Genomic DNA, 26,619 nt, shown 5'->3' with positions numbered 1-26,619 from the left:
TACCGAGGCTTTTCTTAGAACCCTCCCTCTCAGAATATCACCCTCCTCCCAGGAAGCATTCAGCAGTTCTGCGAATTCGCTGATGAACGGTCCTCCCCTTCGCTTGTCTATTCGCTGATTCAGATGCAGGCTGTACGCATTGTTGAGCAAAAGCACACACAATGTGGCCTTTACTTCCTCACACAATCTGCAGCTCTCACACATTTAAAGCTCAAAGGCCACAAAGTCTCTGTGTTTCAAAGGTGATTGAAAGCAAAAACATTTCCTAATAAGGGTCACAAGTGCAGTCATCATGTTGTGGATAACAGTGATGATGACGGTACCTCTCTACACTGAATAATACTGGCATTTTAAGCAACACAAGAGGAAAAGATATAAAGGACAAAACCTGCTCCAAATGCTTATTTTAATAGAAAAATGTACACTTGCAAAAGGTACAAAAAATGTTTTACTGAGAAAAGTAAAACTGCTTGAAAGATGTTTTAGTGGAATCAGTGTACTTCTTGAAAACAGTATGTACATACAGAGCTGATGAGGGTAAAATATATATCCACATCCATCGTAAAATAACTGTAGATTACAGTACTGGGATTTGCTTCACAATTTGTCTTTTTCTAGGGCACTTCAGCACCCAGTCCTTGACAAATGAAGTATGAAACCAGACATGTCAGTAATAACTGCATTTGTACATATTTCGTCAGTAAAAACATGACCCTGTGTCCAATTTTTTGACTGGCCTCCAACAGCTGGAGCAGCAATGTCACATACAAGCACAAAGGACCTGTTTTGACAGTTTATTCAACTTTATGTCAGCTGTGATTCAGCCATAATAATGAACTTGCCAGACCCCTCATACCTTGAAGGGATAGTCCTGTATGTAGCGCAGAAGAGGCCTCGGGAGTGGTAGCTGGTCTGGACAGTCAGAGTGTCTGTTAATTACGAGTCGTGTGAGGTGCTGCAAAGAGGGGAGGCCCTGGGGCTTGTACACAGCCCGCTTCAGTTTTAATACCACAGATGTCTCATGAATTGTCTGGTGAGAAGGTTTGGAAGGGGCCTCCTCCTCCTTCTCCTCCATCTTTCCCTCCTCTTTTTTCCTCTCCGGTCCCATATAGTGCTGCACCAGGCTGGGCACATTGGGAAAGGATGACAAGCTGGGCCTGGCTGGAGAACTAGAGTCAAGCAAAAACTGGGCTCCGCTGTATTGGATCCGTATACTGGTGGGGCCGCGTGCAGTCCTGACCGAGAGGGTCAGCATGTACAGAGGGTGACTGCTGTCCCGTACCAAAAAAGCTCCTTCGGACGACTCTTGAAGTGCAGCGTGGGCCTGAGCTGCAGTTATAGCTCCCCAATACCACCCTACACACAGATTCCTCAATGTTAGTCACTCTGAACATTCACCGCTGTCCTGGATGTTGCTTGATGTTTATTTAACACTAAACAATTAACAGCTATGCAATTTAACTCAACTCTTACAACAGACAAAAATAATCTTATGTTTGGATAGCTTGTGGATTTTAAGAACTGTTACATGTTTTGCTCCTTGGATATAAATATGAAACTTTTTTTTACTCTACCTGAATTTTCCAAATAGCAGAAGTTGCTGGCAATTGCCCGCAGGTCCTTGGTGGGGTCCCATAGTGGAGGGGTGCTTTGGAGGCAAGGGGTAGGAGGTACAGTTCCCGCCCGCATGCCCCGTGGGGCTTCGGTGGACAGAGCACTGGGCAAAAGAGCTCTAGGACTGGATATGAGATGGAAGATGTGTTTTAAATTTCATATAAACACGCATAACAAAATGGTAATGACATTTCCTCCTCCATATTAATGCAGCAGTCCATATCATTTATTAGCTGAAGTTCTGTGTTTATTGCTAGATAAGGACTACAATGAGAAGAAATTAGGACAATAGGATGACACTCAATCTGATCATGTCACTGTGCAATTTCATCTGGGCTGTCATAAAATGTGAATATTTAGTCTTATTTATGATGTTTAAACATATTTTTATTTAATTCTGAATTGACATTTGGTTTATTTCGTTGATAGATATTGAATTCCTGATTCTGCTGGTTACATTTTTTTAAGTATTGCCTAAGTACCACAACCAGTTTTATGCAGTTTCTCATGAAGCCCATTATTACTTCTTCTAATGGGTGTAACAGGACTTTCTTTATATTTTGCATTGGGAAGGTTTGACTCAAAAACAATTAGAAAATATTGTAATTTTCAGGCGCAAGGTACTTCAAATAAGATTTGTTTTAGTGATATGTTTTTAACACAGACACCCGAGGTTGAAAAAAGCACACAAAGAAAAGTCAACTCACCCTGGTACACAAAGAATCATGCTATTTGTTGAATCCTCGGGGCTAAAATCCGGTCAGCACTTTTTCTGAAAATAACGAAAACATATAGAGTCCAATCTAAAAGAACAGCTCGACAAAAAGAGTAAGGTTTAACATCAGGTTGATGTGAATAGCTTCCTTTTTTTAAGCGATATAAAAACACGAAGGGTTCCGCATACCCAAACCGGGTCTGGTCCTGTGTTTATATAAGACTACTGATAATACAACGCGTTAAAAAAAAATGAAGAGCTGCGTTAGTTTAAATAGAAAAATGTGTGTAGCAGCGGGCTGGAGTGTTTGTCACCAGACTGGGACTCAAATGTGTGAAGGACTGAGTGTAAAGGCTTGGCTTTTAAAATTTACCGTTTCCTAGAAGTCTATTCTGAGAACCGTGCACAGCACCGGCGGCTCTGACGTCACACCCGCCTCACCAATCCCGCACCAGGCGCCGCCGGTTGTTTCGCTTTGCGACGGCTAATTCACCGTACGGCTGTTAGCGGTGAATTCGACGGCACGTCGTGTATTTTTATGGTTAATTGTCAGTGTTAACCGTAACATGAGCCTTTTGGACGTTTTGTGGCCCATCTCTTCCCCCGTTTCACCCGACGGCTCCTGCCTTCGCTCAACCGGCGCTCGTTTCCAGGAACCGAGCGGCAGCTTCTCCCTATCCGCTTTCCAGGAATGATTGCACGGCCTGACTCCGCCCCGCCGGGCGGCCCTGACAAAGCCTTCATTCTGGGAATTCACCGCCTCAGCATTAAAGATAATAGGAATGCACACAGCCTATTTCCAGTAATATAGATTTCCCTCGATCCTGGTGGAAAAACACGGCGAGAGGGTTTCTCGGAGGCTTGTTGGAGTAATTACGCTTGAGAAAACAAGTTGTTATTGTGACAGTAAACTAAAATAAAAAATCATTAACTACTGCAAGCTCAGAGAAAATGTCATTTTGCTGGCGATTCCTTCCACTCTATGCCCGTATTTTATACTGGATTATCGTTTATTTGTTAAACCGTGTGTCTGTAATAGACCCATGCTTGTCTGAGAATGTAAGTGTGCCTAATAATCTATTTCTAGGGAATCTGTCCAGGAAAGTCCAGCTTGCACACCAGTTCCCCCTGTTGTATGTTGGTACTGATGTCTTATTAAAATTAGCTGAGTCGAACCAGGCCAAATAAGGGCTTGTTGAGTAGTTTACAGGCTGCAGATACTTTTCACCATAGGGTATTGTTGTAAACCCGAGGAACGTCCTGTTCAGGGTGAACGTTTTCAAAATATTTCTCCCAACAATAGCCTGAGCCATCTCTCACACTAACGTGGAAAAAAAGCAACATGTGAAACGATGCTGTATCAAAATCATGACCATATCCATGAGCCCCTGATCCCAAATAGCCGAATCTCAACTTTTTCCAAGAAATCTTCAAATGAGCTTTTTTTTTTTCTAAGAAGTCGTGTGGACTTTATCTATCCCTTCTGAAAGTGGTTGAACAAATGTTTTTTATAGTTCACTAAGGGAAAAGAACAACATAATTACTTTTGTGAACATTAATTTTGAAAAATATAGTAGCTATCTATCCTTTAACCAGAAAGCCTGAGATTACACTACCTTGTGTTAAACTTGGCCAAACTGGAAACTTACAGCACACTAAAAGTTTGGGCGACAGACACAGAAGAAACCACAGCCAAGTCAGTTCATAGAAATTATATTCTTCATAAAAAATGTTTTGAATTTGGTGTTTACATTTTTGAGGCTATGAAGCTGTCTTGTAATTCTGTGGGATCTAATATCTTGGCCAACCTCAGAAGAGACTGCAGGCACATTAAAGATTATCCATCTGGACAGCTATCATCTAGTTTAGTGCCTGGAGAACATTTTACAAGGTAGGCATGATGGTTTCTAAGAAGTGGAAGATAAAAAGTAGGCTACAGACTGTATGTACCACCTCAGGTCCACGTGCCCTCTGGTGTACTTTTTTTTTTTTTTAAGATTTCCTTTATTGCTGAGCAAAAACATCAAACATCTCAGCAGTTAATCTCTCGCTAATTTGCTTTATAGACTGATTTACTGTTTTTTCTACAGAAAGCAAATAGCATTATAGCACCACCAATTTCCAGAACCAAAAGTGAATGTCTTATTTTATCAAACTATTTTAAACCGAAGGATTTTCACTTTTGAAACAGCGAATAAAACAGCAAATATATTTACATGTGAAAAACTGGAGGCAGAGATGTTTTCATTTTCCCCCAAAAACTTAACTGGTTACTCAGCTAATCTCATATTTATTATCTGTTGAACAACTAGTAAATTAATTGACTAATTAATTCAGATCCAGTCTGAACTGCAATTGTGAGCTGCATGTTTATTCATATTAAGAAGCACAAGTGTGTTCCCTTTAATGACGTGTAAGATTTAGGGTTCCTTTTTATAAAACATTTTAGCTAATGATTGTATAGTGAGCAATACTTTTTAATATTATATATACTTGCATTTGACCTTCATGTGCATGTGCTGAGCCTTTCTTTATCATGTTTTCAAGTGACAAAACTGACTCCATGCTTTGATTTACATCACTTGATACTAAAATAGAGGCATACGCTGGTAGTCATGACTGCCAATATTCGTTTCATAATGACACAAGGACACGATTCATTAAATCCAATTCAAGGCTAGAGTTTACATTATTTTGTTGCTAATTTATTGTTAAATATTTTGAGCATTGCACTAAATGCTTCTGATTGGGCTTTTGTACAACTTAAACTATAAGATTTAAGAAGCTGCTGTTTGTTTTCTCCTGAAGTCTGGAGAGTTTGCAGGAAAAAGTAAGTGGACTATGCACAGAATTTATTTGGTTCAGTAAAGTCTCACATCCTCTGTGTTCAGGGACAACAACTATTCAGGCTTTGGACTGAATGAATTTCACGGCCACCTGTAACTTTCATAAATCTTATTTAGCTGAAAACATCCTCTGTCAAGTGGTAAAACAGATCTATTACAGGGAAAAGCATATTTTCCCCATAACAAGTTATTGTAGTAACTATAAAGAAAGAAACTATTAATTATCTAACAATTAAACATTTTTCACCACCTCTGGGCATACATATACGTCAGTCACTCAATCAATCAGCTGTGACCAGCTCCTTCATTTCCATTATGCACTGGATTGCAGGACAGTTATTTCTGTCAGCAAACACTGACATTACTGTATAAGGATTTCTTGAATATACTTAACTTGCCTGTGTGAACACTACATATCCATAGCTTACTAAGAATTAGTAAGCGGAATAATGTTTGGGACACAATGAAAAACCGTTGTTCTCTTCCTTCCTGTGTGGAGGAAAAAAAAAAGGGTGTTTCCAGAAGATTCTGAGAATTGCTTTTGCTCCCTGGAATCAGCCACATAAATTCATCTGTTGTACGTTAGCAGAGAAAACCGTATTCATCAGCAGAGCTTTGCTCGCAGGGAACAGGCCCGGAGAGAACTGCTGACTGATGAAACTTTTTATCGCTTTATTAGATTTCTGATTCAGATTAGTTGATAATCGACAAAAGCTGTGAAAAACGTCTCAGGTGTTGCTGTCCTCTAGCAGCTGAATGCAGTCAGTCATGCAGTTTAGTGTTATAACTAAAACAGATTTTGAAATACTATGATATAGGGCATATTTATTACAGTATGTGGCAAAACTTTTTAACCATACGTCTATGTCTTTTTTTCCTGTTCATCCAAATCTTTAGTAAAGACTGAAGTAACTCATCAAAAAATAAATGGATCATCATTGACATTTACCATTCCCAGAACCTGAATCCTACTGGCTATAGTGATTCCTGGACTTTTCCTATAGGCCCACTATGAGGTTGACATTTACGATTTTGATGAAATGTTTAAGCACAAGCACTGGAATGCCATGAAATTTTCTGCAGTCACTCATATCCCCCCACCGTATGAAGTGTAATAAAAGTAGTTTTCCCTGAACTTCCCTCGCACCATCAGTTAAAAAGTTTAATCTTTCCAACGAAATATCTTGACATCTACTTGAGATATAGTGACACTAAATTTTGGACATGGTTCTGGACCAATGTATCATAATGACTGTTCCTCAAGCACCAGCATTGGATCAAACTTTAATTTGTCCACTACTTTGATTGATGACCAAATACCTGCAAAACAAATAACATCCCCATTAGCCCCTAGCTGTATATTGTATTTGGTGCAACTTCACAAAATGTTAGCATATCACAGAGAGAGCAGAGCTTCTACTTTGTGTGAACATCATTCTTACTAGTTTAAAAAGTGACCTTGAGTTTGTAATCTAGTTCATCATGGGTTGTGTCCTTTGCAGAGGCCTGTGGAAGACACCACAGGGGAGGATTATGAAAGAGAAAGTTTACAGTAATTACACAGACTAATCCTTCTGCTGAGGTAACCGCAGGAGTTTGAAACCATTGCCAGTGGTTCTGCAGATGGCAGTTATGGAAATCAACCTTTTAACTAAGAAAGCTTAGCATAGTTTTCACACAGCTAAGCCGACACAAGGCAGTGTTTCAAACCTCATGGCATTTGACTACAGTGACATCCACCTGACTAGATGCCTAAACGTAGAGCAGCTATTTTAAAACCCTGTTAATTTGAGAAATAATTATGCTATGTTTATCTCAACCTAACAAACCCCCGTAGTTCATTCTAAACATGCTGAATATTTACATGTAACAGGAAGTATCTCCATGCTTTAAACACTGCATGCTGGTTTTAAAATAACACACATCCCTACTGTGAGGCTTTCATCTCATGTTATAAACAAGATTTTATTTAGAACTGTCTTTCAAAATAATTCCTTTTCTTACAAACACTGGTGATACAAAAGTTGTATTTGAAGCTAGACTGAAGGGTCTGACTGTGCATTTACAAATCAGTGCAGATCTATTATACTGTAGAGCTATTTGTTTTTTTATCAGTACGAAAGCTCCGGACAGATGAGATACACAATACCAAGTTTATCTGTGGGCATTTCTGCCTGAACTTTTTTCAAATAAAGGAAGTTATTAATAAACATAAATTCTTTTCTTGGTTGTTAGATTGTTTTCCTAGATATGTTATTGCAAACTTCATTCACTTAAAAACCTCTAGTGCATTTGCTCAATTTGTCAAACTGATTGAGACAAATATTTTATCAGCACATTTTCTATCAAAAACATTTTTGTTTTGTGTATAATATTTGTTTTGTATTTCTGTACACAAATGGCAGAAAAAAATCCATCACTGTGCTTCTGGGGTTGGCAAGTTGTTAGCGGTTTTGGGGAAACTGGGAGAACTGGAACTGCAGGCATGATTACAGCAGAATCTAGATGTTCTGTATGGTCTCTCCTGTCCCCTTAATGAGACGCTTGTGTCCCCTTTTACCTGCTGGACCACGGGGCTTAGCAAAAGCCTGTTTGTGGGCATGTTGCTTAGGATGGACCTCATCATACAGAAACTCTTCTGTCAGTTCATCTCCATTATCAATCTCCAACTGCACACAGAACAAATGAAAATAATCATGTGGGTGCTAAAAATTTAGTATGCAGAATTTAGGCTGCAAATTGATTAGGGATAAATAACTTTCATATTCATTAGTCAGCTTAAGGTTGTGTAAGTTTGGAGCTGTATACAACCAGAAATGTAACTGGGATTTTAGAAACAGTGAGCTGCAAATCCATGTAAAGCAACCCTAATATTTAAAAAAAAAAAAAATTTCATATTCTGTTAGGTGAACAATTCAGTTTTATTTTCTATGAATTCAAACTGAACATCTGAATCATTCCTGCAATATTAAGAATCTAATTCTACTAGAGAGATATTTTTCATTTGAAGTCTACATGCAGTCAAATTTAAATAATCCTATTTTTTTGTAAGAAAAGAAAAACCTTATAAAAATATTATTACTGTTTCATTTTGAAATAGATCCTTCTATAGGCAGCATGGTGGATTAGTGGTTAGCACTACTGTGTCACAGCGAGAAAGGCCTGGATTTGCAACCCGTCAGGGACCTTTCTGTGTGGAGTTTGCATGTTCTCCACCTCTGGTTTCCTCCCACAGTCCAAAAACATGTATGTCAGGTTGATTGGTGACTCTAAAGTGCTCATAGGAGTGAATGTGAGTGTATGTGGTTGTTTGTCTATATGTGGCCCTGTCCAGTGTGTACCCCTGCCTTTCACCCAAAGAAAGCTAGGATGGGCTCCAGCAGATACCCATGACCCTGGTTAGGAATAAGCGGGTATAATGGATGGATGGATCCCTCTATTGAGTCGTTACCTTTTTAGCAACTTCCAAATGGAAATCCTTCTCAACTTCCTCCAGCAATCGACTCTTGCAGCTGGAATATAGCATTCGTTCTTTGATGCTACAGCTGTACCCTGGCATGGAGTATATGAACACTGTACACAGAAATAGAAAAGACACTTTCTAAGAATTGCAAGTATATATTAAATTTTGGTGTAGATCAATGGTTTAAAACAAACACCCCAAGAACTTCTAAAGAAGAAAAATTAATTTTTTCTAACTCATCTGTAAATTGTTTTATAAAGTGTTAAATAGTTCCATGCCTTAACGCCCATGAGAGAAGGAACAATGAGAGGAAAATCAATATTTGCTTGAACTGCTCACACCTACTGTTTCACAATAAGGCTACTTTCTGTGAGGATATATCACACACATCACAAGTAAATATTGCTTAATTGTAACCGGTCACTAGCTAAACAGGTTGGGAAGCAGTGATCTGCATGACTTGGAAAAATTCTTTCTATCAATGCCTGTCAGTGTCTGCAGCCCAGGTACACCCAGCTGTACACCTCCCCATGCATGTTTGTTCACTGCATACAGGTGTAAAAAGAGGAGGGCCATTAGGGATTAGTGACATACCGACAGATTCCAGGTAGTCCCCTTCGTGGGAGTGTTTGTAAATGAAGAAATGGTATCTGGGAGTGTCTTTGGGAACCCTGCGGGGCAAATCTCGTGTTTCTGTCAGGTTGCAGTGGACCAGCTCGATTATCTCCTTCTCTACATCCAGTCTCTGAAACATAATTATAGCATACAGTATACTGAATCAGCATCGGTAAAAGTAAAATATTAGAAGTCTGATGTAGCAACAAGTGGCACAGTGGTGTGGATGGTTAGCACTGTTGCCTCACAGGAAAACAGCTACAGGTTTGAATCCCAGTCAAACTAGGGTCTTTCTGTGTGGATTGTGCATATTCTCCCTGTGTTTGTGTGGGTTTTCTCTGAATACTCCGGTTTCCTCCCACAGTCCATACAGACACAGTTTATCTGTAGGTCTTAATGTGAGTGTATATCTATCTCTATGTGATAGACTGGTGATCTGTCCAGGGTGTACCGTGCCTGATTGGCTCCAACCCCAGCGACCGAATATCAAACGACTCCTGAGGGCAATTTTTGTGTTGAGCCTAAAGTTTGAAACTGGACCGTTACCCCTGTGATTTGTACTTTTGTCCAAACTCCTTAGGCTCACCAGCTGCACGTAGTTGATGCGTTTTTGGGCAAGTTGCTGAAGAGCTCTTTTGGCTGGCTCCTGCAATGGAAATGCGAGGCCCTGAAGTGTTTGGTGCTTGCTCTCCACACTTATCTCTGTCGTCACCTACAGAGGGCAGTAAGCACAGTTTTCTTGACTGTCTTTTCACATCTTTAAAGGAAGATCCACAAAGAGTTAAATAGGATAACACTACACATGTCCACATTTATCACGTATAATTAATGGCTATATACTCTCCTCAGTTGAATTCATATTAAAAATACACACAAAGTGTAAATTGTAAAACTACATACCTGTTTAACCTGGCCCTGCAAAACAATCACAACAAAAAGTTAAATAAGATAAGATAAGAAAACAAAGGAATTCCCCATTGTGGGAAATGCAAGATTTCAAGATTTCATACAGAGAAAGCAGATACAAGCAAAACTCATGTTAGAGAAGAATTGGCTCATATAGAAAGTTATGTGCAATGATGACAGCACCACTGAAGGCATGTTGACCTCTCACCTCTGTGAATTTGATCCTCTGGAGCTCCTGCTCAGCTAACGTGAGCGGGGCGGGACCTGAGCAGGATGACACATAACACTGGTAGCCCAGCAAACAGATGTCCTCCTAGTGTTGCAAGCAAAACAGGAGACCCTTTAATGGCATCAAAGCAGAATGAATTTTAAACTAATACATTTTTAAAGCTCTGACCTCAGCTGTGCCAAACATTTCATACTTCACATGGCCACCACCAAATTCTTTCTTCACTGTTGCACGCGTGGCAGCATACAACATCTTTTGTTTCACCTTCAACCATCAGAGAAAAAAAAAAATCAGCATTATCTCAAACTGGAATGAGACAGGAAACAAACCAGAGCAGTGGACTCTGAAAGACATGGGCCTTTACAGGACTATGTTCTATATTCTTTGGTGGTTGCAGTTTTTTGAAAGCCTTGCATCTAAAATTAATGGATGGGACAAATGTAGTTTAACTTTTCATAATAAACCAATTCGTGCTTACAATTGGGGGAGCTCAGTATGGATTTGTTCAAAAGCAGAAGAGCTCATTGACCTTAATTTATATAGATCCTTAGAGGTACTGCTGGTGCCCTCAGAGTGGTGGTTTGTTTGCATACATATGGTACTGAACCGGCTCATTTCTATGAATTTCACCTACAAGTGATCAACAACAATCAGGGATCTTTGGTTCAAAAACACCAGATATTGTGTTCTCTGCTGTTCTGTGTTTTGACATCTGCAAGTCTCCAAACTTTATGAAAATACAATACTACAATGGCTCCTTAAAATGTATGTGTGTACTAATATGTGTGCTGCTATAATGGTATGTCTTACCGGAGACTGGTCAGGAGACCATGATATGAAGAGCCACTCGTAGCCAAGTGCATTCTGGGAGTCAAGGCGGTAAAGGATGTAACAGGGCTCTTGGTCGTCAAGGAGAGGAAGCAGGAAGTGATCATAATCCTGGTCCCAGCTCTTTTCTGGTTCTCTGTAGGCTCCTAGCACCAGCTGCTCTGAAAAGCACAGCACTTATCATCACATACCTTACCCTCTATGGACAATATACAACAAAGTAGAAATACTGTTAATGAAAAGAAAAAAAAACATCTGGCAGTCTGCCATCTTCTCCGCCATTACAACTTCTGTTACTGGGGGTATGGCTCGAATCCAATCTAACAGTCTGGTTACCTGCTGACACTACAGTCTAGTTTATTATTTGTTCAGGAAATTCCTTTTTTAATGTTGCATTAAACATAATCCAGGCTAGAACTGAGACAGCTGTGATGTTCACAAGTTATTTATAACATTTTTCTTTTGTTTTATGCCAAGATATTTTTATAAGGTGGTATATGTTTATGTTGTGGCACGCAAACATTAAATCCCAACCTGGTCCACATTACCAAAAAAGAAAAGTGTTTCAGCCCTTATGTCTTCTGAGTTTAGTTTTAGGGGTTTAGACCTGGAACCAGTGATTGTACAAGTAACACTCTAAACCTCCAAATTATTCAGTTTATAAAGCAACAAATCAAAGCTGGTCATTTTTATCTGATCATCAAAACAGTTGCCAAATGTTTCTCTGTTAATCAGCCAAGGGAATAAATGACTAATCTTTTCATCTTTATGTGCACTGCTGACAATCTCATTGCTCACTTCTTTCTGTATACAGTCACTCATAAGCTGGAGTTATATGAGAATCTCACTGCTTGTTCTCCCTCAGCCTCTGACTTAAAATGATTATTGATAGGAGCTGGTAAATACTTACAATAGAGCTGAGAGAACTAAATTATCCCCAAATGATCAAATAGCCTGGTTTTATTAAATACACAAAATATATACATAAACCAAAATGTTCTGATGTCCTTGTGGGGTGCAGGGAGATTTCCTGACCGTCTCTTGGGATGTGTTGCTATTCTGAGCCACAGCACATTCCAGCTCTGCACGCTCACATACTTTCCATCAGCCATTCTCTCTTAGTCTCTTCTTTATAGGTCTATGTTGTTGTGCAACTGTATGTAAATGACTCACTTTACGTGGTGTTTATTGTGTTTTTCCCAATCAGTATGAAAGTAAAGATGTAAAATCATGAGACATCAGCTTTCAGGGGACAGTTGGTTGAATGGAAATGAAGTGGAAATACTGATCCAGCATTGATGAAATCATCTAGAATGATCTTCTCTTTTGACACTGGAATGAACATGAGTGTCACTGGGCAGCATCACACAAAAGTGCCAAGTCACATGTGGCTCCAAATAGCCAATGGTGGCCGAGAGAGATCAAAGTGCTTTAGTAACCAAATAAAACAACCCCAAGAGCCTTTTGCTGTCATGATGCTGACATCGATACTTCAAGCATGACAACAAATATTTAATATGACAGGCACAGTCAACAAAGATAGCCTCTAAAATCCCAGAATCCACCTGTCATGAATCGTATTACAGCACAGCAATGGTCAGATACCTAAACAAGATGAAAACACCTCATGAAAATATCTGTCCACATTCATAATCAGCCTCCTAGAAACATGTTGCCTCAGTGACTGTTTTTGCATAGACTGCTCAGCTGACAAACTGAATGCCTCTTCCTTACACAGCTACAACTACCACAATCCCCTTTTCCTAGAAGATGGTCAAATCAATATTTTTCATTTATAAGCCCCCTTGTCTGCTTGTAACCCATACATGGAAGACTCCTTTAATGATGTGGATGAAAGATTTATGGCATGATTTTAAAAAAAAAGACACACTTTGTGTCCTTACTGTCAGTTTACATTCAATAACCCATAATGACAATGTGAAAACATGTTTTTATGTGGATTTCACAAGTGTAGAATGATGTGACAATTCATCAAATATCTTTAACGCTTATCTTATAGAGAGGATATTGCCCTATACTATTTCCAGCAGCAGTGTGACTGCTTTGGAAATGTTTTCAGCTAGACCAGTTTTTTTTTTTTTTGTGAAACTATATTTTTGTCTATTGAGGCTTCTAATAATCCTTCAAATCAAACAAGCCACTAACAGCAAATCAGTTTTTAACAAAATAATCAGCTGTAATTATAGTTTTTTGTATTAACTTTTTATAAACCAAAAATGTTGGGAAACAATGTGTAGTTTTTCTAGATGAGTAATTTGGTTTGTCTTATGTGACAGTCGTCCAACAGATGGTGTTAAAATGTTTTTGCTCATATTCAAAATGATCTACCTCCTGAGGTTTAGACTAAACAAATACTTTAAAAGCCACTGTGATACACAAATATAATGGATGATTTATACTTTCCATCCAGTGTTGCTCAGGGCCTGCTTCAAAAAACACCGTCTGGTGTCCTGTGCCACTCACCATCTTGGATGCGCACCTTGATAAGGCGCAGTGCTCCACCTCTTGCCCTGGCCAGGAAATCCCTCAGCTCTGGCGTCACCACTAGTGCGAGAAACATGGCAGCTCAGCGGTCTCTTCCGCCTGCTGTAGCAGGGGTATTGAGAGACAAAGAAGCAATAGACAGTACAGGAGAAGCTACACAGGACAAGGCCCAAATATTCAGTCCAGTCAAGAGACCTCAAAGTCCAGCCAAGAGCCTGCTGTAAAAACCAAGTCCTTTACTTCAAGTAAGGCGAATTAGTACTTCTCTGACTCCTGAAGAAGGGGACCGCGGAGTGTGTCTGGACTTGTTCAGAGTCTGTGACAGTGTGAGAAGGGACACTGCTCAAGTAACTAGGACAGTATCATGTGCACACAGAGAGGGAACCTGATCACCTTGCTCCCAAATTTAGCTTCCACTGACTGTGCAGCCCTGGCTACTGGACTGTGAAATCCTTAACACACATCAGGACCAAGAGTGGAGAAGACCATGACCTGCAAACCTAATTACCACCTTTTGAGCCAAAAAAAGATTAAGTCTGTATTGTGCCAAAACAAGACATACTGGTATGATAGTACTTATTAGATCTGTGGGGCATCCAGGTCAACATGCACCTCACTGTACTAAGGTTTTACTACTAAGACACAGAAATAGACTGGACTCATCTAATAATTCACATTTTACCATGTACTGACTGGCCACAAACACCATTTTTCTGCATTAACAAATCATCATCATTTGGGCTGAGAAGTTTCATTGTATTTAAAAAATGCTGCTAACTTAAAAGTAGTCTGTTGCTTACAAAATTTTTAAGTAACTGTGATCAACAGATAATTTAATGTTTTTGCTAACAACAGACATTATCATGCTGAGGCATTGTCCCACACACAGTCAGCTATTTCAAAACTGACTGCCAAAGGCCTTTTTTGAATAAGTCCTGCTTAGTTTATAAATTTGTTCTGAGAATGAAACCTGAAAATAAATATCACTGGCAACAAAAAAAAAAAAAAAAAAAACAGCAGAGTACAGAGTACATGCTTATCAAACACTGTGTATATGTTCTGAGTATTAAAATGTAACTTTTACTTTATAATTTCCTATCTGAGGTGCTATGATTCATGTAACGATGATGTTATATCAGTAAAACTCACTATGTCATTTTGTAGTGTGAGCTCATTAGAGATGGTCCTCTAAAATAAACAAAAAAATGTGTATGACTAAACACATTACATTTTCTATATACAGATATGTTGAATCATTAAATTAAGTATAGACACACACTTAATACAATAATAAAGTTGATAAAACCAACATCTTCCAAGGGAAAGGTTTAATGTTAAATAGAAATATAAAAAAAGAATAAACAATTGATCTATTTCTGCAAACTACTTATTTACAATCTGGAATCAATTTAACATGAGTCCTTGTGATATTCCTTAAGGAGCTGGCTGTGCTGCCCCCTGCTGGTCACTTTGATTTTCAACATAAGCCAAGACACTTTTCCGTCATCAGTCATCAATGGTGGGGAGCCAGAACGCCTGAAAGATGAGAAAGTGTTCACAATTTAAATAACATCTGAGCTATTATGTGCTGGTCTTTATGTTTGAATGTGTGTGTGACCTACAGCAGTAGATATACCTACTTGAATGTTTAATGTTTTTAAAAATTAAATGGTTTAAAACACGTTAGTGCTAAGTAATATTCATGACTATTGCCACTTCCCCTTTCAGTGAGAGCAAAATTAACTACACTAAATGTCACTTTCCCTATGTTTTTTGTTGTTTCCTCTGATCTGCTCTATGAAAAAAAAGTAACTGAGCACACACTTCATGTTATAGCTTTTACAGTCACACAGTATAGAGTTATGGCAGGTGTGTGTTGTTTTATGTTTAAGGATAAGATAAAATATGAACAAAACCATGTAATAATGCAGCTTAAAAAAGGGACAACTAAGCACTTGAAGATGCTCCCCTCTCTGAGAGTTTAGGAAGCAATTGATAAGGAATATACACACCATGTTAGAGCAGGCACTTGCAAACGTCATGAATTTGGGGTTGAACTGCAGGCAAGTAATTGGCCCTGTGTGCTTCCCGTCTAATAAAGCCACCTTCATACCGCTCTCAGCATTCCACACGTGGATCTTCCCGTCCTCAGAACCTGAAATACGTGGACAGGCACAAAATTCATTCACCTCCTGAGATTATAAATTTATGAATTATAATATTTGATGAAAACATGACATGTACTGTTATTCAACAGCAAGGTCTTGTAGAGGTCAAATTCAACATTCAGATCTTGTGACAAAATCTGTTCGCTGAAATCATGTAAAAAGCCATTTCCGTAAGAAAGGAAATAAGAAAGGAAAAGTGATCTTAAATTACCAATCATAACGAACTGAGAGTCAGGCGTGAATGATGCTTCTAGTGTTACACCTTTACTGTTGTTGTAACCCTGCAGGTAAACAAACAGCAGCACACACGAACAATTAATATGTTCCATCACCAAACACTAATATATAAAGTTTGCATATGACAAGCTCCTTTTTTGTCTAGAACATTTCAGAAGAAAAAAAACATAAATATATATATATATATAATATATATATATATATATATATGAATAAACACCATTGTTTTATTTTGTTGAATTATTGACTTAATCTACAGATGTGATTTAAATATGTGATGGTTTTACATTTATGTTGTCCATGAAGATGAACTGTCTCTTACCCCAAAGGAATGTAGCACGGCACCCTTAAAAGCATCTAATATGCGCAGAGCTCCACCATTAGTTGAAAGAAGAATTAGTTTTCCATCATTGCTAAACTTGAGTCCTGTCCACTCACATGTCCGATCATACTGCAGCTTGAAGGTTGCAAAGGGGCCCTGTAGATCAGAATGATGACTATTTTGCTCCTATTAAATCAGAGCTATTTAATTCAATTGCAGACAAACATACATCCTGCTTGGCCTCTCTCAGAAACACACACACACTCACCTTGTCAAATGAGCGCAAATCATATAGTTTAACCATCTCTGAATTTATTCCAGCAGCAAAAATGAGACCCTCTGGATCAAAAGAGCACACTGGCTTCCCCTGCAGGTGCATCAGACCCTAAAATTGCAAAAATGGTTGGTAGGAGCTATGTCCCTCTTTTCATTAGTTTAACATCAGTTATTTTAAAGAAACAAAAAAAAAAAAAAAAAAAAAGATACTCACTTGGCAGTTAGGTGACCGCAGATCCCACAGTCGGATAGTTTTATCTAATGAGCCAGAAATAAACGTGTCGTCCACAGGAGACATGGAGAGAGATGTCACTCTTCAGAAAAAAAAACAAAAAAACGAAAACATGAGAACACAGCAACATCCAACTCAATGCAGTAAATCAAGGTAGTACACAAAGAATAATAGCCCAATTAATCCAGTCCTCACCTTTTGTTATGTCCAGGAAAGTAGCGGATATATTTGTTGTCATGAAGGGACAGGTATCGAATAGTATCTTAAAGAAAAGGAGCAATGCCATTAAAGTAAATGTCTTGTCATAAATCAAACATCATCAGTAAGCAGTACCAAGAACCAAACAGGCCTTCAAATATAAAGTTGATTATGGACAGGTTTGATGAATAGGCTCAACCGTGGGCAAGGCAGTCACTTGTACAGTTAGCTCCTGTATGGGGCAGAATCACAGACCCTCAAACTGTACAAACAACTACCTCAGACCAAAGTGAGCAGTGTATCCTCATGATCCAGCAGCAGTCCACATGGCTATGGCATCCTGTACACATCAATTACTGATATAATCTCTATAGCTCACATAGTAAAACGTACGTTAATCGAACTGATATATCTAGACAAGATAATATTTTCAATTTTGATTAATCTGACATATAGCATGACTTTAGACATTTCCCCTGCAGCATTGGAATGAAGCAATCCAAATGCCTGAATGAATACAAAAATGCACAACAAATATCTGTATTTGTCTACCCCTTTATTGCCATTTAGGCTGTTATGTGGTGAAATGGCAAGAAATATTTTTATTAAGGCCTTTTATTAATGTGAATAAGGATGTCTTGTTTCCAAAAGCTCCCAAAGTTATCTATAACAACACCCGGAATACATTGTGCTGATGCGTCCTAATGTCATGTTCATTGCAATAACAGTTAATGCCAACTTCAGCTTGACAACAGACTAGATTAATCGATGATGAGCAGCAGAGTTTCTTTTTTATTAGTGCTAGTTATCACTAACAAATGGTCTGGTCATGTGGTGTCCAGGTTGTAGTTCCACTTGCCTGAATTATCCACTGAGTGATAAAAATTACTTCAGCAGAGATTTTTGGAAGCATTACCGAAAAGCTCTTAAAAGTTTCATGTTATTCATTTCTATAAACAGTATCTAAAGTATTTGTGCAGCAACATACCATCGATTTTGTTGGAACTGTAGACCACAGTGTTTGCAGCATGTGTATATCTGATCAGATCCACTCCATACTTTTTACTGTAGAGGGTCCTCTTGGGTCTACCATTAATCAGATTATGGGAGAGAGAAAAGGGAAAGAAAACAAACAATGGATTAAAAAAAATTATATTATTCAGCCCTGACAATTTGGTGTCTTTATAATGATAATTTATAAATACATAACAAAAAAGCAGCCTAACATCAACATGAGAAGCTGTAATCACCAAATAACAAAATCGATTACAAAAACACTTAAGTTAAATAACTGATTGCAGCTCTAACATCACTATATCTAATCTTAGCCTTTTATTAGAATGACTAATAGACTGCAATTGACTAAGTTATTAGCAGCAACCTATACAAGGATTTTAATCACCTCAAACACAAGTTTCCTACCTATTTAGCGAATCTTAAGATCAGCTATAACAATATAATGGCCACAAAGCACACCACTTGCTAAAACATGACTCTGAACACTACAGAATGGCAGAAATCCTGCTGCAAAAGTTTCAAACTGCGGAAATGTACGTGTCACACAACAAACCGCACTCGAGCTACCTTCGTTTCGCACTGCAGCAGGCCTCGCTAGCCAACACAGCCACTAGCTAACGTCAAAAACAACCCGGCAAAACGGACAAAAACCGCTCTTACTTTCCCTCTTGACAGTCGTACAAGACTAAGGAATCGTCATCACTGCTGGAAATAATTGTTTCTCCGTTGGAGCTGAAATCGAAGCAGTTGATTTTGTCAGAGTTTTCTCGAAACACTTTAGCAACCCTGAAGCTCCGCAGCACATTGTCCGTTAGCTTCATGATGGCCTCTGTATCCGAGGGGAAGCAGGCCCTCGTTTTACTCTACGAACCAGCTCACTAATGTCACTGATCGTATTTTGTGTAGATACATAAACTGCAGCGGTGCTAAATAAGTTTTCTTTTTTTGAGGATATAGTTCAAAAACGGCAAAGAAAGCCCGCCTGTGATACTTCTGAGACACAAGAGGGAGGGAAAAGCGCCGCCTCACATCGGTGACGCGCATATTCAATCACCTGACACGCGCATTGCTCGGAAACCACGCAAAAGGGTAGGTGGTTATCGCGAGAATTAAATCAGCATAAACAATACTATCGCTAGTTACAAAAATTGAACACAAACCTAACCGTATTATAAATTCCGGGCGTCATGAGATGATAAAGTAAACCCAGCAGCCAGTGTGTTGTAGCTATGGTCGAATCCCAGGACTCCACACATTTGACGATGACCATGGTAACGTACAAATTTGGCGACATTTTACTTATATCTTACACATTTAACTGAGCTATGTGCTATTTATTGTATGAAATAGTAAGTTATTTTACTTATTTCTATAAACAATCTACAAATGTAATGATAAATGATCTATTCTTAATGATGCCAGTTTTTATGTGCAAAAATATATCACAATCACAAACAACAAGTTTTCCAACAAGTTTGACTTGAATATCATTATGCACAACATAATTCTGTCTCAGTGGCTGACATAATTTGCTTGTAACGTTTACGTGACATTTTTACTAGTGATAGCAAATGTTTTCAGATAAGATAAGACTTGCGACCCGCGTGCAAATGTGTCTTGAGTGTAAACTAGCTTCTGGTTCAGTCTGTGGCAAAACAGTACAACTAAAGAGACAAATGCAGAGCTGAGTGGCCAAAGCTATGAAGTGTCCTGTGCTCCATTCAAGTAAATCATTAAACAGAGGGTACACAATTACAGTCCGTGTCTGGTCAGATTTTTTGCTACACTGCCTGACTTCTGAGCTGGAGCACACATAACAGGCTATAACAGGAATCCACAAGCTTTATATCCTATTTACAAAATTCACAGGTAGGAATTTGTATGAGTCTTCAGTAAACAGTTTTACAGGGAAGCGTGTTAACTTTTATCTGCAGTTATTAAAGCAGGGCTTCTGTTGATATAAACACAAAAAACTAAGTAAGCTGTGTACAGTTTCATTTTAAGCTTGATTGCCTTTATTGCATGTAGTATAGATGGGCTGATAATATGTCAAATTTTACTTCACAAGTTGTTTTTATTTTCATTTTTAAACTGCTTCCCTTACCAGGGTACCAGGACTAGCTGGTGAGATTATGCAAATACCAAATCTTAATATAATTTAACTTTTAAACAGTACTCACTACACCATGATGTACAGCACTGCCCTTGGATGTTAACATCACAAATAAAATATTTAAATTTCAGTTTGTTAGAATCGCACAAGGGTAAGAGTCCTTGGGAGAAGGTTAGTATTTTACTAATAGTTTAATGTACCGTTTATCTGCTGATTCTTCAGTATATACTTCAAAGGTAGAACTGGTCTATGACTTGATTTTTTTTTAATCTCTCAGGAAATTTTTCCTTAGAGCCACTGAACTGTCCATGGCTCGTGTTCTCTCTCTATTCTGGTCTCAGCCCTTTCTGCCACTTGCGGGCAGGACGAAAACTACGTTGTGCAAAATGTCAATGGACTCACGAGCACGCAAGGTGTTTGCAGCCGCTCTGAAAGCCGTGCAGCCACACACCGTGGTCCAGCAGAATGTCGAGCGCAAGGATGACGCAATCATTATCGATGGTCACAAATTCACTCTCCAACACAACCTCCATTTGGTGGGCTTTGGAAAAGCTGTACTTGGCATGGCTGCTGAGGTAGAAAGGATTATGGGCGATCACTTAGTTAAAGGAGTCATAAGCGTGCCACATGGGATTCAGGAGACATTACAGCAGCATGGGAAACAGTAAGCAAAAGCTTTAAGAGGTAAACAACTTAAAGCATCACACAGGAACAAAAATTTAGATATGAACAATTTCTCACTTCCTTTACAGCCATCTGTTGCTAAAAGAAAACAGTTGCATCAAAATAATTGAGGGAGCCAAACACAATTTGCCTGACACTGATGCCCAGAAAGCAGCTGAAGAGATCATGCACTTAGCCAGTGAACTGCAAGAAAAAGACATACTACTTGTACTTATTTCAGGTAAAAATATCACTTATTTTGTTGTTCACACGTTCATACCTTAAAATGCAAATCTTAACATAGGTTGGTTCAATTCTGTCTAGGTGGAGGCTCTGCATTATTACCTGCACCGATCCCACCAATCACACTGCAGGAGAAACTGGATGTTACCCGCAAACTTGCAGCTGCTGGTGCTACCATTCAAGAGCTGAACACTGTTCGTCGTGCCCTCTCTTTGTTAAAGGGTGGAGGGCTCGCACATTATGCTCACCCTGCACAGGTAGATTTTTTTTTTTTTTTTTTTTTTAAAAAACAGCTGTTTATTGTTGAAAAGAACTCATTCCAGTATTGTATTTTCAACATCACTCATCTGATCACATCTTCACAGGTTGTTGCACTGATACTGTCTGATGTGATTGGGGACCCACTGGACTTGATAGCCAGTGGCCCCACAGTGCAGAGTGAGGTGTGGCCTGAGGAAGTTTTGTCGGTCCTTGAACGGTACAATTTGTTACACACTGTACCAGTATCAGTAAAAGATGTCCTTGGGAGAACGAGTCCACGGTGGAAAGGCAATAAGGATCAAACAGACAAGGCAGAACATGTTCTCAACGTTGTGATTGGCTCAAACAGCGTTGCCCTCATGTCTGCAGGTCGCTGTGTCCGAGAGCTGGGTTTCCGTCCTGTTGTTCTGTCACCAGGAGTGTGTGGCAATGTCAGGTCAGTCTCTCGACTTTATGGGCTACTGGCCCACTTTGCCTGTTCACGAGAGGAACCTCCTCCCGAGATTGCTACAGAGGTACTTAGGTTAGGACCCGAGGTTGGTGTGGAGAGCTGGGACTTGTGCCGTACCATGCAGGTCCTGGGTGAAGGGCGTACAGAAGGATGGGGTGCCACGTGTATGTTGGCTGGAGGTGAGCCCACTGTCAAGTTGACAGGAAAAGGTCGAGGTGGTCGAAACCAGGAGCTGGCTCTACGAGTAGGACTGGAGCTGAGAGGCCTGGACCTCCCACCCAGTGGTCCTGTCTTCCTAAGTGGGGGGACTGATGGTCAGGATGGACCCACTGAAGCAGCTGGGGCCATTACTGATGGGAGGTTGTATGAAGAAGCACAAGCACAGGGGCTGGATATTGACAGCTTTCTTATCAACAATGATTCTTACACGTTTTTTTCATGTCTTTCTGCTGGTAAACGTTTAGTTGTATCTGGCCTGACTTGCACCAATGTGATGGATGTGCACATGTTACTTATTCCACCAATCCCCATAAACATAGGATAGGCTAATCATGAAGCACATAGTAGTGAAAATGCAAATTAATGTAGAGTAAGTTGGTGTAGGAACTGTCAGTTTTCCAGTTTTAACATAACACTATAGTACCCATGCAGACATTTTTGCCCATATTTGTATGTTTTCTACATCTACACCAAAGCAAGATGGGTGTTGCAGTAATAAATTGTATTGCATTTAAAACTGAATTTGATTTCAGTATTTTAGGGTACAATAAACAAATGACAATAGCAAAACACAATAAAGGTGCTTACAAGGGAATTAGAGTCATATTGGTAGTAATCTAACTTTGTTGCTTTACTCTTAGATACTTCAGGATGCCTAGAACATCCTTTAGTTTGATTGACAATGTATGTCATAATTAATTTCTAGTAAATACATACATCTTATACCACAGACTTGTCTTATTGCAGGTTATGAATTGTGTAAATGAGCCTGCATACTACAGTGGGTATGGAAAGTATTCAGACCCCTTTAAATTTTTCACTCTTTGTGTCATTGCAGCCATTTGCCAAAATCAAAAAAGGTCATTTTATTTCTCATTAATGTACACTCAGCACCCCATCTTGACAGAAAAACCCCCCCAGAAATTAATACATTTGCAAAAATTTCTACAAGAAAAACTGAAATATCACATGGTCATAAGTATTCAGACCCTGTGCTCAGTATTGAGTAGAAGCACCCTTTTGAGCTAGTACAGCCATGAGTCTTCTTGGGAATGATGCAACAAGTTTTTCACACCTGGATTTGGGGATCCTCTGCCATTCTTCCTTGCAGATCCTCTCCAGTTCTGTCAGGTTGGATGGTGAACGTTGGTGGACAGCCATTTTCAGGTCTCTCCAGAGATGCTCAATTGGGTTTAGGTCAGGGCTCTGGCTGGGCCAGTCAAGAACGGTCACAGAGTTGTTCCAAAGCCACTCCTTTGTTATTTTAGCTGTGTGCTTAGGGTCATTGTCCTGTTGAAAGGTGAACCTATGGCCCAGTCTGAGGTCCTGAGCACTCTGGAAGAGGTTTTCTTCCAGGATATCTCTGTACTTGGCCGCATTCATCTTTCCTTCAATTGCAACCAGTTGTCCTGTCCCTGCAGCTGAAAAACACCCCCACAACATGATGCTCCCACCACCATGTTTCACTGTAGGGATTGTATTGGGCAGGTGATGAGCAGTACCTGGTTTTCTCCACACATATCGCTTAAAATTAACACCAAAAAGTTCAATCTTGGTCTCATCAGACCAGAGAATCTTATTTCTCATAGTCTGGGAGTCCTTCATGTGTTTTTTGGCAAACTCTATGCGGGCTTGCATGTGTCTTGCACTGAGGAGAGGCATCTCTGGAGCTCAGCCACAGTGATCTTTGGGTTCTTCTTTACCTCTCTCACCAAGGCTCTTCTCCCACGATTGCTCAGTTTGGCTGGATGGCCAGGTCTAGGAAGAGTTCTGGTCGTCCCAAACTTTTTCCATTTGAGGATTATGGAGGCCACTGTGCTCTTAGGAACCTTGAGTGCTGCAGAAATTCTTTTGTAACCTTGGCCAGATCTGTGCCTTGCCACAATTCTGTCTCTGAGCTCCTTGGGCAGTTCCTTCGACCTCATGATTCTCATTTGCTCTGACATGCACTGTGAGCTGTAAGGTCTTATATAGACAGGTGTGTGCCTTTCCTAATCAAGTCCAATCAGTTTAATTAAACACAGATGGACTCCAATGAAGGAGCAGAACCATCTCAAGGAGGATCAGAAGAAATGGACAGCATGTGAGTTAAATATGAGTGTCACTGCAAAGGGTCTGAATACTTATGACCATGTGATATTTCAGTTTTTCTTTTAATACATTTGCAAAAATTTCTACATTTCTGTTTTTTTCTGTCAAGATGGGGTGCTGAGTGTACATTAATGAGAAATAAAATGAACTTTTTTGATTTTGGCAAATGGCTGCAATGACACAAAGTGAAAAATTTAAAAGGGGTCTGAATACTTTCTGTGCCCACTGTAAATATCTTGTACTGTTTGATCAGTCTGCAGAGATTTGTTTTGATGAATCCCTAAAGAGGGCAATTTGTCTCTCCTATTAATAAGTGCTTGCAATGCTCTCTACATGTTAACTCAAGTCAAATTATTTGTTCTTGCTTATGGTGTCAGAATGACATACTAATTGTCTGCTAACAAACCGTGTCCTCAAAGGATCTGCAACTGACCTACAAACCAACAAATATTTTTCACATTTGTTCTGAAGTCTCTTGAAAGAAATGTAAATAAATGACCATGATGCCAACAGATTTTATGCAGAATAAAATCCTTTCCAGTGAGCAAAGCAAACAGGCCAAAACTAATATCTTACAGCACAGTATGATTTACAGAGTTGATGTCACGGTGATGCTGCCAATATGCATTAAAAGCCATAACAGAGATTTTAGTCACTAAAACGTGCTTCCATCTTTAATTCATAGAAGATGATGCTTTCCAGAAAGCTTTGACGCAATGAGATGTACACACTACAGTTCCCACTTGGAAAAAAGTCCTTGTTAATCTCGGTGGCTTTTTGGAGTATCTCCTGCTTTGCTTTCCCTGCAAAAATAAAATTGTTATTACTAACAAAACAATAACATTATTGTAGTATGATTATCTATAACACTAATACACCTTTTATATAGTTATATATATATAGCGGTGATATATGTTGGAGCCTCTGAAGAGAGAACATATTTTAGATATCCATTAAAAATTAAGACTGATCAATCATCTGCCTTCCAGGGGAGTCGGCTCTAAATGAATGGGATACACTAAAAAAAAAAAAAAGAGTGCTGCTTGCACTAATGATGATGCAACTAAAATGAGGATACAGAGCACCAGTACTCAGGGGCAATTTTTGACCCCTTTTAAGGGTGCTCAAGCACAAAGCAAATACAGCTGCTGACTGTGAACATTGGGTCGTTATTACGCTTAACTTAGAAAGTGTGTGGTTACAGTTCCATAGTGTGAATATTGTCAAACAACCTTAGTGTACTTATCAGGTAACTGATGCACTTTATTAGTTTAGTGCTATGAAATAGCAACAGTGTGTGGTATTATAAAGCAGTGCAATTATAATTCTTCATTAACAAATGAGAGAAAACAATAAACATAAGGGTAACTTTGCTCGACATGGCAAAACCACAAAGTACTGCTAAGTTGCATACAGTTTTTATGATGTAATTACACATATTTCCTATACAGTTACACGAATAGTTTATTGATACATTTATGGACAGTGAATTCAGGCATTGGTCAAACCCTCCATAACTGAAAATCTGTTCTTTCATAGAAGGATATACGTTTTTTAGGACAAGGGGAAAGAGCAGGGTTTAGTCACCAGGTGTATAAATGCACATTGTCCTTGGGGGCTGAGCACCCCTAAGACTGATGCTACAATCGCACCTGCCAGACCTGCTTGAAACGACACGGATGCACGGACACTTACCATCCACTCAGGTGAGGAGCTGTGTCCGGTGTGCCTCCGTTCTGTCCAGTCCCTGAACGTAAACACAAACAGGCGGGGATTAGGTAGATCAAAGCCAGTGGTCTTCAACCTTGGTCCTCGAGAACTACTGTACTGCAGGTTTTCCAAGTATCCCTGCCCTTCCAGTTTCTGATTGGCTGAACACACCTGATCCAGGTAATCAGCAGTGGGTAGGGCAGGGATAGTTGGAAAACAAGCAAGACAATAGTATTCAAGGACCAGGGGTTGGAGACCACTGCTCTAAGCTAACGTAGCTAGAGCGAGTTACAATCTGATGTGAAGAAACTCACCTTGTCGATAATACATATCGTTCACCGTGCTCCCGTAGACCTTCCATGCAAAGTGAATTGCGATAAGACTAAAAATTAACCAGCTTAGTAAGATCTTAAAGATGGAGGCTCTCATGTCGTTGGCGAGCCAGTCGTCAACAAACTCGGAGAGAAACGACAAGCAGCCATCAGCGATACGGGACAGAAACTCAAAATCCCAAGGTTCTTCCATTGTGTCTGATTATCCAGCTGGTGTCAAATCAACACGGTTAACCTTGTATCCGTTGTATCTTTTAAAAAACATCGCCTGTGTTATGTAGCAGACATCCTGGTCGCCATCTCTGCCGTTTGGATGTTTACGAGTGGAGACAATGACGTAATATGACGCAACCCTGCTGGCTTGC

At 39.4% G+C, this 26,619-nt stretch overlaps 5 protein-coding genes across 12 annotated transcripts; 1 reads left to right on the top strand and 4 right to left on the bottom strand.

Annotated features, from left to right (window-relative positions):
- Nucleotides 1–388: 388 nt before the first annotated feature.
- Nucleotides 389–6,964, bottom strand: cisha (cytokine inducible SH2-containing protein a). Of its 2 annotated transcripts, none has more exons than XM_026306438.1 (4): nucleotides 5,574–6,964; nucleotides 2,322–2,386; nucleotides 1,575–1,738; nucleotides 389–1,356 (listed from the first exon to the last, which is right to left on the bottom strand). In XM_026306438.1, the coding sequence occupies exons 2-4, from the start codon at nucleotides 2,339–2,341 to the stop codon at nucleotides 851–853; spliced, it is 690 nt and encodes a 229-aa protein (XP_026162223.1). In that variant the 5' UTR covers nucleotides 2,342–2,386; nucleotides 5,574–6,964; the 3' UTR covers nucleotides 389–850. The 2 variants fall into 2 exon arrangements, with proteins under 2 accessions (XP_026162223.1, XP_026162222.1); XM_026306437.2 differs by lacking the exon at nucleotides 5,574–6,964 and adding an exon at nucleotides 2,703–5,506.
- A 157-nt stretch (nucleotides 6,965–7,121) lies between these two features.
- On the bottom strand, nucleotides 7,122–14,910 carry twf2 (twinfilin actin binding protein 2). Of its 3 annotated transcripts, XM_026306432.1 has the most exons (10): nucleotides 14,871–14,910; nucleotides 13,701–13,781; nucleotides 11,199–11,377; nucleotides 10,557–10,652; nucleotides 10,368–10,472; nucleotides 10,154–10,168; nucleotides 9,840–9,965; nucleotides 9,233–9,383; nucleotides 8,627–8,748; nucleotides 7,122–7,844 (listed from the first exon to the last, which is right to left on the bottom strand). In XM_026306432.1, coding segments are annotated over exons 1-10 (1,044 nt in total). In that variant the 5' UTR covers nucleotides 14,872–14,910; the 3' UTR covers nucleotides 7,122–7,676. The 3 variants fall into 3 exon arrangements, with proteins under 3 accessions (XP_026162217.1, XP_026162216.1, XP_026162218.1); XM_026306431.2 differs by lacking the exon at nucleotides 14,871–14,910 and having other exon boundaries at nucleotides 13,701–14,407; XM_026306433.2 differs by lacking the exon at nucleotides 14,871–14,910 and having other exon boundaries at nucleotides 11,199–11,372; nucleotides 13,701–14,407.
- A 124-nt stretch (nucleotides 14,911–15,034) lies between these two features.
- On the bottom strand, nucleotides 15,035–19,190 carry wdr82 (WD repeat domain 82). Its single transcript, XM_026306436.2, has 9 exons — nucleotides 18,832–19,190; nucleotides 18,143–18,240; nucleotides 17,152–17,218; nucleotides 16,939–17,038; nucleotides 16,717–16,833; nucleotides 16,449–16,604; nucleotides 16,101–16,170; nucleotides 15,734–15,876; nucleotides 15,035–15,257 (listed from the first exon to the last, which is right to left on the bottom strand). Exons 1-9 carry the CDS (start codon nucleotides 18,990–18,992, stop codon nucleotides 15,228–15,230), a joined length of 942 nt encoding a protein of 313 aa, XP_026162221.1. The 5' UTR covers nucleotides 18,993–19,190; the 3' UTR covers nucleotides 15,035–15,227.
- Nucleotides 19,191–19,271: 81 nt separating this feature from the next.
- On the top strand, nucleotides 19,272–22,968 carry glyctk (glycerate kinase). 5 transcript variants are annotated; one of them, XM_026306423.2, is made up of 5 exons: nucleotides 19,272–19,442; nucleotides 20,626–20,948; nucleotides 21,037–21,188; nucleotides 21,272–21,447; nucleotides 21,556–22,968. In XM_026306423.2, exons 1-5 carry the CDS (start codon nucleotides 19,401–19,403, stop codon nucleotides 22,444–22,446), a joined length of 1,584 nt encoding a protein of 527 aa, XP_026162208.1. In that variant the 5' UTR covers nucleotides 19,272–19,400; the 3' UTR covers nucleotides 22,447–22,968. The 5 variants fall into 5 exon arrangements, with proteins under 5 accessions (XP_026162208.1, XP_026162209.1, XP_026162213.1 ...); XM_026306424.2 differs by having other exon boundaries at nucleotides 19,294–19,442; nucleotides 20,562–20,948; XM_026306428.1 differs by lacking the exon at nucleotides 19,272–19,442 and adding an exon at nucleotides 19,449–20,040.
- Nucleotides 22,969–24,711: 1,743 nt separating this feature from the next.
- On the bottom strand, nucleotides 24,712–26,479 carry tcta (T cell leukemia translocation altered). The gene is made up of 3 exons (XM_026306439.2): nucleotides 26,237–26,479; nucleotides 25,908–25,959; nucleotides 24,712–25,015 (listed from the first exon to the last, which is right to left on the bottom strand). Exons 1-3 carry the CDS (start codon nucleotides 26,445–26,447, stop codon nucleotides 24,973–24,975), a joined length of 306 nt encoding a protein of 101 aa, XP_026162224.1. The 5' UTR covers nucleotides 26,448–26,479; the 3' UTR covers nucleotides 24,712–24,972.
- Between the last annotated feature and the right edge of the window lie 140 nt (nucleotides 26,480–26,619).

This window comes from Mastacembelus armatus, chromosome 5 (assembly GCF_900324485.2).
Source record: "Mastacembelus armatus chromosome 5, fMasArm1.2, whole genome shotgun sequence".
In the NCBI taxonomy this organism is placed as follows: Eukaryota; Metazoa; Chordata; class Actinopteri; order Synbranchiformes; family Mastacembelidae; genus Mastacembelus; species Mastacembelus armatus.
Note: the sequence above shows the minus strand (reverse complement) of the source record. Positions and strands in the feature narration are given on the sequence as shown.